The 15,438-nt window shown below is 48.4% G+C and overlaps 1 protein-coding gene across 8 annotated transcripts; it reads left to right on the top strand.

Annotated features, from left to right (window-relative positions):
• The first annotated feature begins 531 nt into the window (after positions 1-531).
• LOC135373863 (uncharacterized) lies at positions 532-13,236 on the top strand. 8 transcript variants are annotated; one of them, XR_010416625.1, is made up of 9 exons: positions 532-680; positions 737-887; positions 1,234-1,328; positions 2,649-2,747; positions 10,457-10,648; positions 10,909-11,101; positions 11,222-11,565; positions 11,696-12,318; positions 12,482-13,236. XR_010416625.1 is itself a non-coding variant. In XM_064606916.1 (9 exons), exons 7-9 carry the CDS (start codon positions 11,154-11,156, stop codon positions 12,183-12,185), a joined length of 795 nt encoding a protein of 264 aa, XP_064462986.1. In that variant the 5' UTR covers positions 532-680; positions 737-887; positions 1,234-1,328; positions 2,649-2,747; positions 10,457-10,648; positions 10,909-11,052; positions 11,118-11,153; the 3' UTR covers positions 12,186-13,236. The 8 variants fall into 8 exon arrangements, 5 of the variants coding, with proteins under 5 accessions (XP_064462986.1, XP_064462987.1, XP_064462983.1 ...); XR_010416624.1 differs by having other exon boundaries at positions 11,696-12,309; XM_064606916.1 differs by adding an exon at positions 11,118-11,177 and having other exon boundaries at positions 10,909-11,052; positions 11,285-11,565; positions 11,696-13,236.
• Positions 13,237-15,438: the final 2,202 nt, after the last annotated feature.

A 15,438-nucleotide genomic window follows, 5' to 3' on the forward strand; every position in this document is an offset into this window, starting at 1 on the left:
ACGCGTGAGACAGTCGAAGCAGCTAATATCTCACAATTGGAGCATGCGTGTATCAGTAGCCCCTCCATCCTGTTGCCTGATAAAGAACTAGCGTATCCAAGCACGTGCATGCAAGAGTGCCGGCAGATGACAAGGCGGGACAGGACCCACGGAAGGGTGGCTCCAGTTAGCATATGAGCAGTTCGTGCACTCTTCAATAAATCTTTGTTTGAAGTGCGTCTATGCGTTGTGCATCTCTCTCCGCCCTTGTCCCTGTAGCGCTTTAAGGTTGTGAACCTTTCCTACTTCGCCTTGTTAGCCGAGCTCTGGCTTCAGCTCGCTCTCAAAGAGGTTACTTAAAAGTTAATTAAATGTTACTTGCAAGGTAAAGGTTAATTGTTACTTAGTGTAATTACCTAATTACACGTGCTGCGAGGATGACGGATGAGAAAGTTGTGTAAAGCATGAGTCATACCTTCTAACGAACGCCGCGAGACGCGGCCATTGTTATACCATTGTTCAAAGTGGTATCTCCTTCAATAACGTCTGCGTCTAATAGCCCTTAGGTTCTTATATAAACGTGCACTGACTTGAGAGTGCATTGCGTTTCATTGGTCCCCCTTCCGTTCCCTCTTCGCCTGTTTCTACGCTTAACATACAGCGGCACACTGTTCTGCACGAAAACGATAATTCGCCGTCAGGTAAGCGGTGTTGGGTTCAAATCCTCTGCGTTCAGCGGTTTTTGGTTCTATTACAGACAGCTTCTCCTGTGTGTCACACTTACACGATATCAGAGGGTTCTTGTACCAGGTGTGTTGAGGCAGCTTACGCACATGGTACCGACAGTACATCCAGAAGAATGGCATCTGCAAATAGGCCTGTGACCTTCCTTGCATACGTCCTGTTCTGTACGTACAAATTTGACTACACCTGCTTTCTCGTATTTCCACATTCCTCTTCGAGGGTGTTCTCACACATAGAAAGTGTCCCAGATGTAACTTGTACCTTTTAGGGTGACTTCACACGAGCGAATAGAGCATGAAATGTTATCGTGACGCGAGTGCCGCCACGCTGACCGTCGGTCAGCTGGACATCAAAGATGCCCGCGCGGGCACTTTATATGGCGGAGGCGAACGGTCTGCGCTTCCTGATCTTGTCCCTGGCCGTCCTGTTGTTTGATTGGAGACCCGAGCTATCACAGTATGTACCTCAATAACGTGATCGGTTATACCGTTCCCTTTCTCTAAATCTCAGTGTCCATGATCCTTTCCGCTGTCTTTGAGAGTGCAAGAGGCAGAGAAACAGTAGACCCCGATGGCTGCGTTAGACACAAGACGCCAACATATCATGTGAGATACGTCAGATAATCACCACTCAGCTGTTCCATGAAAATATATACGGTGTAACTATGTCAATCGGCCCTCTCGCTGTGCTTTGTCTGTCCCCACTGTGTCTATGGCTCACTATGCTGTCCCCGCGGTTCTTGTTCTTTGTCTATGGCTCACTTAGCCGACGGGCATAGTGAGGACGCTCCTTCAGGGTGTACAAATGAGTCCTGTGCTCAGCTACAATAGGCATTCGAATGTTTTTATCTGTAATTTGTTTGTCTTTTTTTTAACTACGCATGAATACAGACCTGTTTGCGCACTCTTAAATACAAAAAGGCATCGCGGTAGATACATACTGTGCCGGACCGACTCACGTTCCCTGGTTGAACAGACGCCTCAATGGCAATGATAATAAGATTATGATTAGGAATCCTTATGTATTGGTAAACTCGTCGATCAAGGTAGATACAAAGGCGATTGCATGGTGTGTCCAGTTGTCCACCTGCAACAAGCAGCATATCTTATTTTATTTCAAAACGGTGTAGATCTCATTTTGGAGTGTTCGAGTCCGAGCGGCACGCCGTTCATGATACGAAAAAACAACAACAACAACAACAAAGAAACAAAATAACGCCAGCAATCGCAATACCCCACTTACTAGTAATAACTTGCACAAGTCCTCGTGTCGTCTGCAGAGGTTGGTCGAGACTGAATGCACAAAGAGCAAGTGCGCGATGTTTTTAATCATTCCTGTAGCTGTCCGTTAGAGTGAAGAGGCCTCTCTGAGTGCTGCTCTGTGCTCGATGGCGGAAGTCGCTTGTTTAACGCATACGTTCCAGGTTAGGGTTACTGCAGTTCCTAAATAATTCATTGGTAGCATATCTGCTAGTGATCCCAAGGTTGCGCGGTCGAGCTCTGCAACTTGGTGTCACTCGACAACACTCAACTGGTTACTCGACACGGGGTTATATGCGGGGGACTCCAGATATGATGAGATGAGATTTCGGCGCATGTAAAATAGTATTCAGGGACCACACCTGTCTCGCTATATAAAGTCACGTGTTATCCTTTCGTCTGCAGCTGTTCGGAGAGCTTGCGTGTCCGTCGAAGAAACTGCAACTTTTGGGATGCCCGCGCGTACTAATGTAACTAACCGCTCTCATGCATGCGGAACGCTTAACGTAACGAGATGTGACAATAAAATAATGAGCCTGGTTAGAAGAAAATACTCTTATTAAGGTTTTAGGAAACTCGAAATAGGATCATCTATAAAGTAGTTAGGAGAATCGCAAGAAGCATACCACCATAACGACTAAACACTGGGCAAACATTGGTTTTCAGTGGAGTGTCCGCAAGAGATACCTGTGGGAGTGCCAATATAGGTGCACAAAGGACCGAAAAGTTCAGGACAGGAGCGAACCGGATGGAAGCCGATGCGCAGTAAGTACCAAGGAAGGTTATGTTGCCCTAATGGGTACAGGAAACAACCAAATATTTTATATAATGTGGATTTCTTCCATTGAACTGAGTCTCATGAAAAGTTTGACGGTCCTCGGTAGCTCAGTCGGTAACGTGCTCAAGATCGCGGGTTCGATCACAACCGAGGGCGGTAGCAATGTGGGGGAGGTAAACATTGCTTCTCACAGTACCATTATGGAAAATTCGTCCAATCATTTCTAATCAGTCATGTGATTTCTAACCTACTCTTCGTCAGGTTACATACAATCTTGTTTGTATTGAACACGATTCGAGAGTGGATCAAATATAAACGAGTCTTTCATTTTATTTTATTTTTGTTAGTAGTAAGAAATAAAACGAGTGTGCACTATTTTTCTGAATTGTCTCCCACTTATAAATACTGAAATAAACTTTTTTTGGCAGCGGGTCGGTACCGTAGATTTTTGATCTCCTCTTCATAAAAATAAATTGGGTTATATTAGTAGCCTGTTGCGGACAAACTCCTCCACTGGGTCGTCGTCGTCGTCGCATCGTTCGCCTCCTAGAGATTCTTTGAGTGGCCTAAACGCGTCAAAGTCACACAGCTATACGTCAGGCCTATAGGGAGGGTATTCCACTAGCGTCCAGCCTATTTCCCTTAATTTTGCACATGCGAAATTTGCAGTGTGGGGTCTGGCGTTGCCACGTAAGAGAATCGCTTTACGTGTTGGTTGGACACACCTTTTGCTCCGATAAGCAAGTTTAACCTCAGTCAAAGTTCACAGTAATATGCAGCGTTGATGGTGCGACGATCGCGCAAGAAATTAATGTGCAAAATACCGCACTCGTGCCTAAAAAAAAACTGTTGCAAGCAATTTGGTAGCTGAGAGCCCAGTCTCAGCTTTGACAGGGGCTTTCGCTTTCAACCTCGTCACGGCCTTCCACAAAGTTCTTATGCCAGGCAAACACACGTGGCCTCAACAGTGTTTGACCCCGAACTGTGCCTTGAATCGGTGCAGAAGAATTTCGGTCGGTTTTACACCCTCACGCGACTTTTACAACAATACGTTGCACAATTGAGGGGTGCATTTCTTTGTCAGACATCGTTTCACGGACTACTGGAGGAATGTAACGAGATCTGCCGGCTTCTCATGTGACAACTGACCCACCTACGTAGCAAGTGCCCAAGCGACAGCGTGGTCCAGTTGACAAAACGCGCTCTACAACAAAAGTCTCGTTTATATTTCGCCCCCCCTCGTAGTATCTCTCTCGACTGCCTCCCAGGCCAACACGTTTTTCCACTCCTCGAACCTGCAAGAGCCGCAAAAAGAGACTGACCCCAAGCAGCACAATGTACTGAAAGTCGAGTGCAATAGGGGGTGGACGGTATGTGTCCTATCAATGTTCTGTAGATTCACGAGTCTGTTCAAGGCGTTTCACCTACCCGGCCAGTCCTATTGTACTCGACTTTCAGTACATTGTGCTGCTTGGGACTGTTTAAGTTTTTTTCCTCGACCGATTGGCAATTGGGATGCCCTGTCGTACGATGTACGTTGTTTGGGCGTCTTACTTGTGATCTTTTAATCATTGTTCATGGTGATCTACGATGCACCCTTTTCCTTATCCTTCTGTATGTCTGTGGGCAACTTGTTACTTTGTGTCCCATAGCTGTCACTTTCTCAGAGTGTCACTTTCCCAACAGTGTTATGAAGCAAATAAATAATAATCAAGGATGAGCTTTCATATATATATATATATATCGTTGATTTCCTCTTCGATTTTTTCTTCGGTTCTTCTCTCTATTGGTAGCGACCGTAAGCAATCTGGTATATCACAGGTGAAAGCTCGAAGAGACAGAGGTGATAAACAGCGTATTCCGACTGGGACATGCCAATCGGGATACTGCATTACCAAACCCAGGGGTTAACAAGGAAACAAAGGTAAACTGCGTATATGTGACAGCATAATTCGTAGATATGCTTTCCCCCTGTTTCAGCTGTGGTCAGGTGTCCTGACACTACGGTATCCTGCACTGCTTTCATATTGACTTCATCGCCGGGTGTGGTCCTGGTTTTGGATGATTCCTAAATAAAGTTTAACTGAAAATTAATTCTTCATACAGTTGAACGAGGGTGGTTCCATAAGTTGCGGCCCGAGGAAGAAAATGCGCGCGAATTTGAAAATGCAATTAAGGACGCGTGGGCCATCTGTTGGAGGGCCGGAGCACCATCCTCAGCTCTCTCCATGCTTTTGTCGGTTGGAGAGCGGCATTTCAAACAGTCAGGGTGCACTCTTCAGTTAAAATGAAAAAAATCAAGTACAGCGCTGTGATAAAATTCTTAACAAAAGAGGGACTTTCGCCTAAAGAAATTAAAGCGCGACTGGACAACGTGTACAGGGAAGCCTCTCCGTTGTACACAACGGTAAAAGACTGGGCTAACCAGTTTCGACTGGGGCGAGAGTCCATTGAAGATGATCCACGCGATGGTCGTCCAGTGGAAGTGGTGACAGGAAAATTTGTCTCTTGTCGAGGACGAAGTGCTGAGCGACAGGCGTCTGAAGGTGAAGGAAATCTCAGAAAAGCTGGGGCTTTCCAAAACAACCGTTTTTCGCATCATCGGCGAGGGCCTTCACATGAAAAAGGTCAGTGCGAGATGGGTGCCACGACTTCTCTCGTCAGTTCAAAAGCAACAGCGCGTCGTCTGTGCCAAATAGTTTTTGGAGCTCTGTCAAGAGAACGAAGAAGAAATATTGAAGTCAATTGTCACAGGGGATGAGACTATGGTGCTCTACTATGATCCCGTTTCGAAAAAGGAGTCGATGGAATGGCGCAAACCAGGAGAAGCACCTCCAAGAAAAGCCAAGGTCACACAATCCACAAAGAAGATCATGGCAACAATATTTGGGGATTGTCACGGGATCCTCCTCATCGACTTCAAAGAGAGGAACACCACAGTGAATGCGACTTATTATGCTTCACTCCTGCACCGACTGCGAGACGCCATCAAGGAAAAGAGGCGCGGCAGGTTGAGTCGAGGTGTCCGGTTGCTCCAGGACAATGCCCCTGTCCACACGGCTTCTGTTGCCAAGGCTGCACTGAAGGAGTGCGGCTTCGAAGAAATCCACCACCCACCCTACAGTCCAGACTTGGCACCGAGTGACTACTTCCTGTTCTCAAACTTGAAGAGGGATCTCAGAGGACGGAGATTTCAAAATGATAGTGAGGTGCAAGAAGCAGTTTCCCAGCATTTTGCGGACAAAACTTGGGACTATTTTTCAAGGGTATAAGAATGCTGGTTGAAAGGTGTCAAAAGTGCATCGAAGTTAAGGGTGACTATGTCGAAAAGTGATACACTTGTTTCGTCTCTATGACTATTAAAAGTTTGTCTGGCTGGAAACTTATGGAACCACCCTCGTATCTGCGTATCGGTTGTATCAGCTGTATCTGCGTTGTGAACACGTCCACACAAGTATGAGATTTCGAGAAAAGAAAAATGCACGTTATATGTGTTTTGAGAAACAGGGATAAGGTAGATGCTTCTCAGCACAAGTAAAAAGGAAGAAAACAAATTCGTTTTTCTAGATGTCACGCCTCCGGCCGCTACTTATACATTCTTTATATGGAGCTTATGAAATTGTTTTTTCTTGTTTTCCTCGGAAAGAAAGCATTTTTCTGTCTCCAGAACAGAAATTTCACTTTGTCACGGGAGCGGTTTTTCTCGGACGCGAATTCAAACGAAGCGGCAAAGGGAGTACACCTGACTAGGAGACGTGGCCGGATGTCGTGCGGAGAAACAGCGAGCAGCTTGACGAACCAACGACCAAGTACGTGACGCGTCACCGTGACGTGTGGTGGTCCCGCCGTTGTGTCCTGCATTTGCGTTCATCAGGAGCGGAAGTGTCCGTGACGTCACCAGCCGCGACTGGTCAGCCATCAGTGCCTTTCTCTGTGGTATCTGACTTAACTGAACGTACGATTTCTTGCTTTCGGGTACGAGCGATAGTATTCTTTCTCCAAGTTATGGCGGCTTGACCGTGGGTATAACGTCGGCTTCTGCTCGTTGACGCTTGACTGTTCCCGTGTAGCACATGGTGGGATAATAAACGTCTAAACTAGGTATATAAGTTGAGACTTTACAGCTAGGTCTAAAGGTTACGCGAACCTATTCCCACTCTTAGGAGAAAAGCCCGTCCATTCGATCCCCGAGAAAGGCTGAACACAGAGACAACATCAAGATACGGAAAGAAAATTGGTATTTAATTACTCACATCATGTAAGCCTTACAGCGAGAATGTAGGAAGGGAGTTGCCTCAGGACAGAAGCCGCCGATATTTCGAGCAGAGACTGTTCTTCTTCTGGGCACTGTCCTCATCATTGGCATGGTATTGTATTGAAATTGTATTAAATTTTATGGTAAATGGTATTTAAAGGGCTAGGTGTGACGTGTTTAAAGGTTCATGCGAATTGTGGGTCAACAGCCCGGAGGGAGGAAAGGGTCCATACGGGCTTCTACGGCAGGAGTGAATGGCCGATTTGTTAGAGTGTGGAGGGGATTATGTGAACGTAGTGATGTAGGCTCCAGACCGGTTACAGAAAAATGGGAGGTTCATGAACACGTGGACGAAACGGGACAACAGGCAAGAATTGGCAAGCATAGCGAAAGATAAGGAGGTTAGTGGAAAATTTCTACCCATTTACAGAGAGAATGTTAGCCAAGATTCACGAAGCCGGCCGTTCCGAGCACTGTTTGCGGGACCAGCCGCTCCAGGATCTCTCCACCAGTGTTGCCAAACAAGATAGCAGTAAACTCACTAGAAGGGGCCTCAAAAAGTCTCCAGATGTCGCTAGGTGGATTTCGCCTGGAAAAGTCACCAGACATAAAATTGCCATGGACCCGTTTGTAACAGCAAGCTTTTCTCTTACAATCCGTACACATTGGTTTCTTGACATCATTTCCGAAGTTCCTGCTTGGAAGGATAGCATATACGGCAGGCGAGCTGATGGCACAAATTCATCGTAAGAAAGCTTGAGTATGAGCGGAAAAACCAGAACGGAACTTAAAATTTGAGTTCTGTGTCTCGTCTCTATTTCTTCCACTCAAACTCAAGATTTCTTACGATGGATTTCTGGTCTTAGCTTCCGACATCAAGTGCGGCTTCTGCGTGCGCTCCTGTTTGTCACGAAAAATGAGCCAAATTTAAAAAAGGTTCTATCAGAAGTAGCGTCATAGCCATTGCTACGCTTGACGTATGGTCATCGTCAAGCGACAGGCGTGGGGGGCATCTGATGGGGCACCTGCACGAAACAACTGAGGCCTAGGAAATGTGCACAGCCAGAAGTCCTCAAAAATATAGTATTTTAAAACATTTTCACAATAAATGGCAGTTTTCCAGCGACTTCAAAAGTTTCCAGATACCGCATGTTGTTTGAGCCCAAGTCGCAAGATTAGTCGCTAGGCGCTAGACACGTATATTTGGTCGCTGACCTGATCTGAAAGTCGCAAAATCTGGCGGCAAAGTATCTAGAAGGCCAAACAGCGCTCTTCACGCTCTCGCGCGCTCAAGGTTTTTGATCCTTGAAATCAATGTTCCCTCACTACGAAGACCTCTCCTGCGTGTTGTGTTTCTTCTTGTAGTCAGGGTCCCTGATCGGCATACTGCATGGTATAGTATACTGCATTGCACAGTATACTGTAGTGAAATGAAACAATAAAATTGGCAAACAGGCCTGTGCACTTCAACGGGCTGTGAATTTCAGCGCTTCAAATCTGTTGAATAAGTGCACGTAGTCAACAATTCTTCATGCTTGGTCAACCGTTCTGGACGTTGCTGCACGCACATTTTGGGTACTGTCACTTGAGCTGTCTCGATGGAAGATTGCTTAATTTCTTAGAGTATGCTACTATTGAAAGATGATCCAGAGGCAAGATTCTCCTCAGTAGTAAGTACTGACCACGTTTATCCGGAAACACACAACTGAAAAAACACGATTAAAATAGCAATTAGAGCTAATTGGGACCCCCCACAGTCACGAGCACCCTCCAGGAAGTCACCACTCTAATTGGGGAGAATATAACTCATGTACAGACCAGTTGTGTGTTTCCAGATAATCATAGGGATAAAAAGAAAAAAGATAGAGAGAAATAGAGTGGAGAGAAAGAATTTATTCGAGAATCAACGACACTGTGGCGAAGAAACTGCTCTGGAATGCCAGAGGAACCAGCGCCGGCCATGTTGTTTGTTGATGGCCAGTAGTTGCAGAGATCAACGAGAGGTGGCCACCTAGTAGCAAGCCATCTCACCAGATGGTGCCACCATTATAGCTGTATATGAGAAAGACAGAGACCAACAAAATACTAGCGTCAGGTAAGATTGCAACACTGCTTAACAAGTATAAGAATGCCAGAGCGTGAGGAAAAGGCCTAACCGCTACTGGTAAACATGCAACATTATGGAGAAAATACTATGAAGTGGGGAAAAGGCTTTAGGCGATCGACTAGGCCTAGCCTTAGCGTCACCTACGAAATTCAACAGCTAACAGAAGACGACAACCACAAAATGCTATGCGCACAGTGCTAAACATGCATCAACACGGAGATAAGGCTTGGTATGCTACGGGTCACCGCTATACAGGTCTAAACATGCACATACAAAACACAGGAAATAATGCCTAACAGATACAGCAAACATGCGAGAAAAGGCTTAAAACGAGCGCTGTAAAAAAACGTGCAAACATCAGGAAAAACTGTCACGGCAAATCACTCACCTTTTCCCCTCGGCGACGGGGTGTCCGATCCCGACGACAGCCACGTCTCGAGTGACGCAGCGTGGGGACGGCGGAGCGACCGACCGCATGTCCTCACACACAACAGCCCACAGAACCAGTAACTACCCCTGCAGAGCCGACAATGGTCCGAGCATCCGCAGCCTAAAGTGAACATCCATTGAACGCCTCCTGGACGCTTTAGTTGGGATGCTCCAATGAGTATACAGCAGCAGACGTCGCACATATATCACCCTGTGGACACCGTGTGCCCCCCAACAGCACTGTGTCCACAATGAGCCGTTTGAGCACCCCTTTTCGCTCTTTACCCTCTGCCTCGTTCATCTCTCCCGCCCTTTCATCTGGCTGCGTTGCTGCCAAAAGAGAAATCTGTGCAGAAGGCTTATTTTTTTGCAACGCGCAGAAGAGAAAGTCCCGTGATACCATAGCTCCTCGTGCGGATGATTTGGCTGGAGAAACATGGCGGTGTCTGTAATGGCTTGGAGGAATATGGTAATTTTCAACGCGAACAGCACCAGTACAGCTCGAATTTTGTGAAGAGTTAGGTGCATATGCCTTGTAGGTAACGGATTCTCCATCAGGGGCCACCATCTATGGCCAAAATACAGGTAAACGGACGCGGTGTCTTTGTTTGTTAGCGCTCGCGTTTTAGACCTCCTTTGTTCTTCAAGTCGCTTTAGCTCACTGGCTAGTAAACAAAAATGCAATCGAGCAAATGCTGAACTTGTAATATAGGCATATTAGCATGTGTGTGCTACCTTTATTTTGTGGTCCACTCACTGTGTTTCTGATGGTGTTTCAGGCGTAAACACCTATACCGCTCAGCATCAGCCATTCATTGCTTTGTGCCTCTTAGCGTCTCCCAGAGAGTGTGGGATGTTTTCTGTATGAGCAGTCTTGGAATTATTTACTGTCTTGTGCGCTATAGGTAAGAATGCTAGGTAAACATTGTGGCATGCCACGCTACCCAATCTTATCGGGTGAGCCATCACTGAAGCCGCCAGGGGGCTGCAATCACTGGGAGGGCGTTGCGTTCGGATATTTAAGAGGCCACATGCCTCTTCGGAGGCTCTGTTGTTTCCCCGCTGGGAATTGAAGCTGTCTCTTGACAATAAACCTGGTATGTTGGTTTGAATCTCTGTTGGGCTGCTTGTTCCTTCGTGCACGGAACGGACAGGCTGACGCCCCGAGGTTGTGGGAGCTTAGGTTTCCACAACTGGCGCCCAACGTTTGGGGTCCGAGCTCGTCTGTTCCGTGGCGGGGAACACGCTGCACTGTTTGTTTGTACTGGTTTTGTGCATAGTTAGTAGCTGTTGTAGTTTGCAGTTTTGCTGTTAGTTTTTTGTGCATGTGTTTTTGTTTTGTTTTCGTGTTTTTCAGCTCCCACCCGGTGGAAGAGCCCTCGGAGCTGATGGCTGACAAGGCGAAGGTGCCCACGCCGCTGTCAGACGCCATCGAAACTGCAAAACTCCTGTCACACATGACGGAGTTGTGCTCGTTGGTGGTTCAACGCCTGGATGCCGGGTCGGTTTCGTCGCCGCAGGCACAAGCACCTCTACGACTCAACTTACCGGTGCCTACCTTCTCAGGTTACACCAATAAGAAGTCTGTTGCCCATATCCTGGATGACCTCACCGGCTATCAGACGGGTATGGGAATTTCGGACGCAGTCCTAATCCATTGCATCCTGCAGGTTGCTTTGGTCAGAGACGCCACCTGCTGCCTTCTGTTGCAATTGGAGTTTACATCCTTTCAGGATTTCCAGGAGTGGTTCAAAAACGAATTTCTTCCCCCGGATTATGAATACAGTGTCCTAGAGGAATTGCATAAGCGTACTCAACATCCTGAGGAAAGCTTATCTGAATTCATTCGGGCATTGCAGGATCTGTACAGCAGAGCATCATTTCACGAAATGGGTTGTGCTGTTTCCTCTCAGGACGCTGACTTGCCAGAGAGTGTGCGAAAAACTACTCGACACCTTATACCGGTTTGGGTTTCCTGCACAAGTGATCACCGACAACGCAACCTACTTTACAAGTAAGGTGTTCTCAGATTCTTGCGCTGTCTTAGGCATTCAGCATAAGAAGACTTCCCCGCTTCACCCTCAGGCTAACATTACCGAATGTGTTGATCGGAACCTGAAAATTATGTTGGTTGCTTTTACTAGCCAGCACCACCGTGATTGGGATCTTCGCCTGGCTGAGGTGGCGTTCGCTACACGGACGACGGTCAACAGGTCTACAGGCTTCACCCCGGCATTCCTGAACTTGGGACAAGAGGCCCCTTTTTCAGTGGAGATTGCTCTGGGCCTCCGGCATGGTGCTACCCGGCCTCCTTATTCAACGTTTGCTGAGGACCTCCGGAGTCGACTGGACGATGCAGCCCGGACGGCTCGGGAGAACCTGGACGTCGCAAGGTTGGAGCAGGCTCGCCAGTACAACCATGGACGTCGGAACCTCACCTACAGCGTCGGTGACCTCGTCCCTCGACGGACTCACCCGCTAAGTGATGCGTCACGAGGCTTTGCAGCTTCACTCGCAGATAGGTGCGATGGCCCCTTCGAGGTAAGTGTGTGCTTCTCCGGCCTCACTTACAGGCTTCACTTCGGCGCTGTGTCACCGGCGAAGAGACTGGGCCAGTTCATATCTCAGACATGAAGTCTTACCATCTCCGAGACCCGGACGGAGAGGAGCCCGATTTGCAACCTGCCTCCCTCCAGGACCTGGACCCGGATACCGTTCCCGGACCTGCGTCCAGCCGCTACAACTTGCGTCCCCGCAGGTGGCTCATGTAGCTACCACTATCTCCATCGCTAAGCATAGTGCTTGTGATTTAGTACTTTAGTAGTGTGATTTCTGTTCCACCGTTTTCCGCTACCTGTTTTAGGGGGACGCCTTTTCAAGCGCCCATGGTTTGAGGCCGCCTTCTTACCGTTGCCCTTTCTCCCTCGCAGATGCAACGACGTCCTCAGTCCTCCGCCCACCGTGCAACCTCCCGCTCCCGTTCTCGCGGGAGCCGCCCGAGTCCCTCCGGACCCCCAGACCGAGCTCAGGCCAGGTGCAGGGCCCACAGCACCACTCGGTCGCCACCTGGACGCTCGTCTCTAATGGGCAACCCGTCTTCTGGGCATCCCGCTCACGCTGGACTGCCCAGCCACGGCCCTTCAGAGGTGACGACCAGGGCCGCACACCGACACCATTCAAGGGCCTGACTCTCTCGGAACGCCACCCGACCAACCTCCTTCAACCTCTGACAGCAGAGGAAAGACGGATCCTGTGCCCACTGTGCCAAGTTCCCGAGATACACCGAGCCACACACCGCAGAGGTGCCCTCCACCAGGCCCGGGTCGAGGCTGCTTGCACCGCAAACGACGTAAACGCGGCCATCTCGACACTAAGGCGTCTCCAACCCGAACTCCTGGCCGAGGCTAGGCCTCCTCCACACGCCGCACCCTCATCGGTCCTGGAGGATGACGCCGTGCTGAAGCTGTCAGACGATCTCATGTCTCTATAAAAGGGGGGATGTGGCATGCCACGCTACCCAATCTTATCGGGTGAGCCGTCACTAAAGCCGCCAGGGGGCTGCAATCACTGGGAGGGCGTGGCATTCAGATATTTAAGAGGCCACATGCCTCGTCGGAGGCTCTGTTGTTTCCCCGCTGGGAATTGAAGCTGTCTCTTGCCAATAAACCTGGTATCTTGGTTTGAATCTCTGTTGGGCTGCTTGTTCCTTCGCGCACGGAACGAACGGGCTGACGCCCTGAGGTTGTGGGAACTTAGGTTTCCACAACATGAGGTGTGGCCAAACGCTGGTATGCGAATGTGCCATAGGCAGAGACCGATGATGCCCTATAGTGTCTGTTGTTTTTATCAGTGTGCTTCAGTGGCAGAGCTTTGCCAGTGAGTTCCTGGGGCTGGAAGACACAGAAAGGAACAATATAAAGAGACCTTTAGCCATTCATAAACGTGAAGGAGAGGGGGATGCAGTTGCGTCGATTCCATGCAAGATGCCAACTAATTATATGGCGAGTAACATGGATGTTTTTTTCTTCATGTTTATATAACGTGGCAATATTGTGATCACATGATCACGTGATCTGCATGAATGGGAATGATCTGGATATGGCACCTTGTCACGTCCCTTCATTGTTTGTACTGCTTATGTGTTGGCAGGCATGTACGAATGCACATGTAAATAAAGTCCACATTGAAATAAAGTATTTTGGGTGCACACTTGCGTCCTTGTGTTTATCTCGTGATAAAAATTACGATATTGCCATAGTCGCGCGGGGCCGGAACAGAGATCCTCCACAGGTCCCTCGAAGATCCGCATCGGCAATCCTATGACGTCCATTTGGCCTAATTTTCTCTTGATTAGCACGGGAGTACGGGCGTAGTTAAAACGTAGCCGGGAGCAAATGTGTACGTTCGTGAGACGTACCCAGCATCCACATCCCGACGTTCGCTGGATGTTGATGGGCGGTTAATGGTTCTGTGGGAGCTAGCGCGCGAATCACTGGAGCGCCTCCGCGGCTCCTACGCATGCGCACGCTCCTAGCGTCCTCTGTGCCGCCACTACCCTCCGGCCAATGACAGCCTGGCATCCAGTGGTCATCTCCTTGCAGGGGCTCCCCGTATTGGTTTCATTCTCTCCTTCCACTGCGCGCGTGTGCACACTGAGCTGCAACGGGTTGCTTCTCCGCTTTGGCTTCGCTCTTGTTTTTTTGTGTTTATTTGAAAACGCTGTCATCAATATGTGAAAATGTTCAGCAACCACGCTTTACAAATTTGTACCCGTATCCACGCTTCTTGCAATGAAGTGGAGAATGTTTCAACAGGGGGAGTCCCTGTAATGAGACTGCCATCACTTCTTTTCAGAACGTGATTGACATGGTGGGCTTCGGCAATATAGCTGAGATATCTCTGGAGCCACTGTACGAGATGGTGCGTCAGATCTATGCCCGTTACAAGAATGTCTGTACAACGGTTTCGGCCAAACCACTGGGACTGATGAGCTCGAACAACACCGCCTTCAGCTACCTTCTCGCTCGTGCTATTGCTCATACTAATATATGCCCTGCGGAAGCAGCAACATTTGCATGCAGCCTACGTCGCGAACTTCCTCACCGATTTATTGAAATACCGTTTCGTTATTGAAATGCAGTGCATTAAACAGTCCAGATAACTTTGACTCCTCGGATAACTCCTCCCGCTGCGCGCGCGCTCCTAGTGGCGCCGGGTGGCTTCTTTGTTTCGGTTTCGCTCTCACTTCTTTGCGCGTGTTTATCTGTATAAAGGCAGCGCGCACCGCGCTCGCGTCATCAATACCTGAAAATGTTCAGCTACCACTCGTTACAAAATTGTTCCCGCACACGCGCTTCTTGGGAAGAAGTGGAGAAGGAATGTTTCAGCAGCGAAAGTCTCCGTAACGAGCTCGTCATCACTGCTTTTCGCTCCGTGATAGACATGGTAGGCTTTGGCAATACAGGAGAGATCTCGCCGGGTCCGCTGAAGGAGATGGTGCGTCGGATCTACGCCCGCTACAAGAACGTCTGCACAACGGTTCCGGGCGGACCTCTGGGACTGATGAGCGAATTTGTGAGTCTGGCCAACGCAGAATTAAACTACATCGCTGCAGACATCGTGGACCTTCTCGCTCGTGCCATCGCTCATATTAAGCACGCCCTGCGGAAGCAGTGACATTTGGAAGCAGTCTACAACGTGAACTTTGTCATTGATTTATTGAAATACCGCTTGGTTATCGACATGCAACGCATTAAACAGTCTGAATAACTTTGACGAGACTCTTTGTTTTCTTTCACTGAAACATGTTTATTGAATACATACAAAAGAGTTGGTCGATAGATGCCTGCACCCTCCCTGACTTGTCTGATCTCACGAACGGAGCTTT

This window comes from Ornithodoros turicata, unplaced genomic scaffold, assembly GCF_037126465.1.
Source record: "Ornithodoros turicata isolate Travis unplaced genomic scaffold, ASM3712646v1 Chromosome33, whole genome shotgun sequence".
Classification (NCBI taxonomy): domain Eukaryota; kingdom Metazoa; phylum Arthropoda; class Arachnida; order Ixodida; family Argasidae; genus Ornithodoros; species Ornithodoros turicata.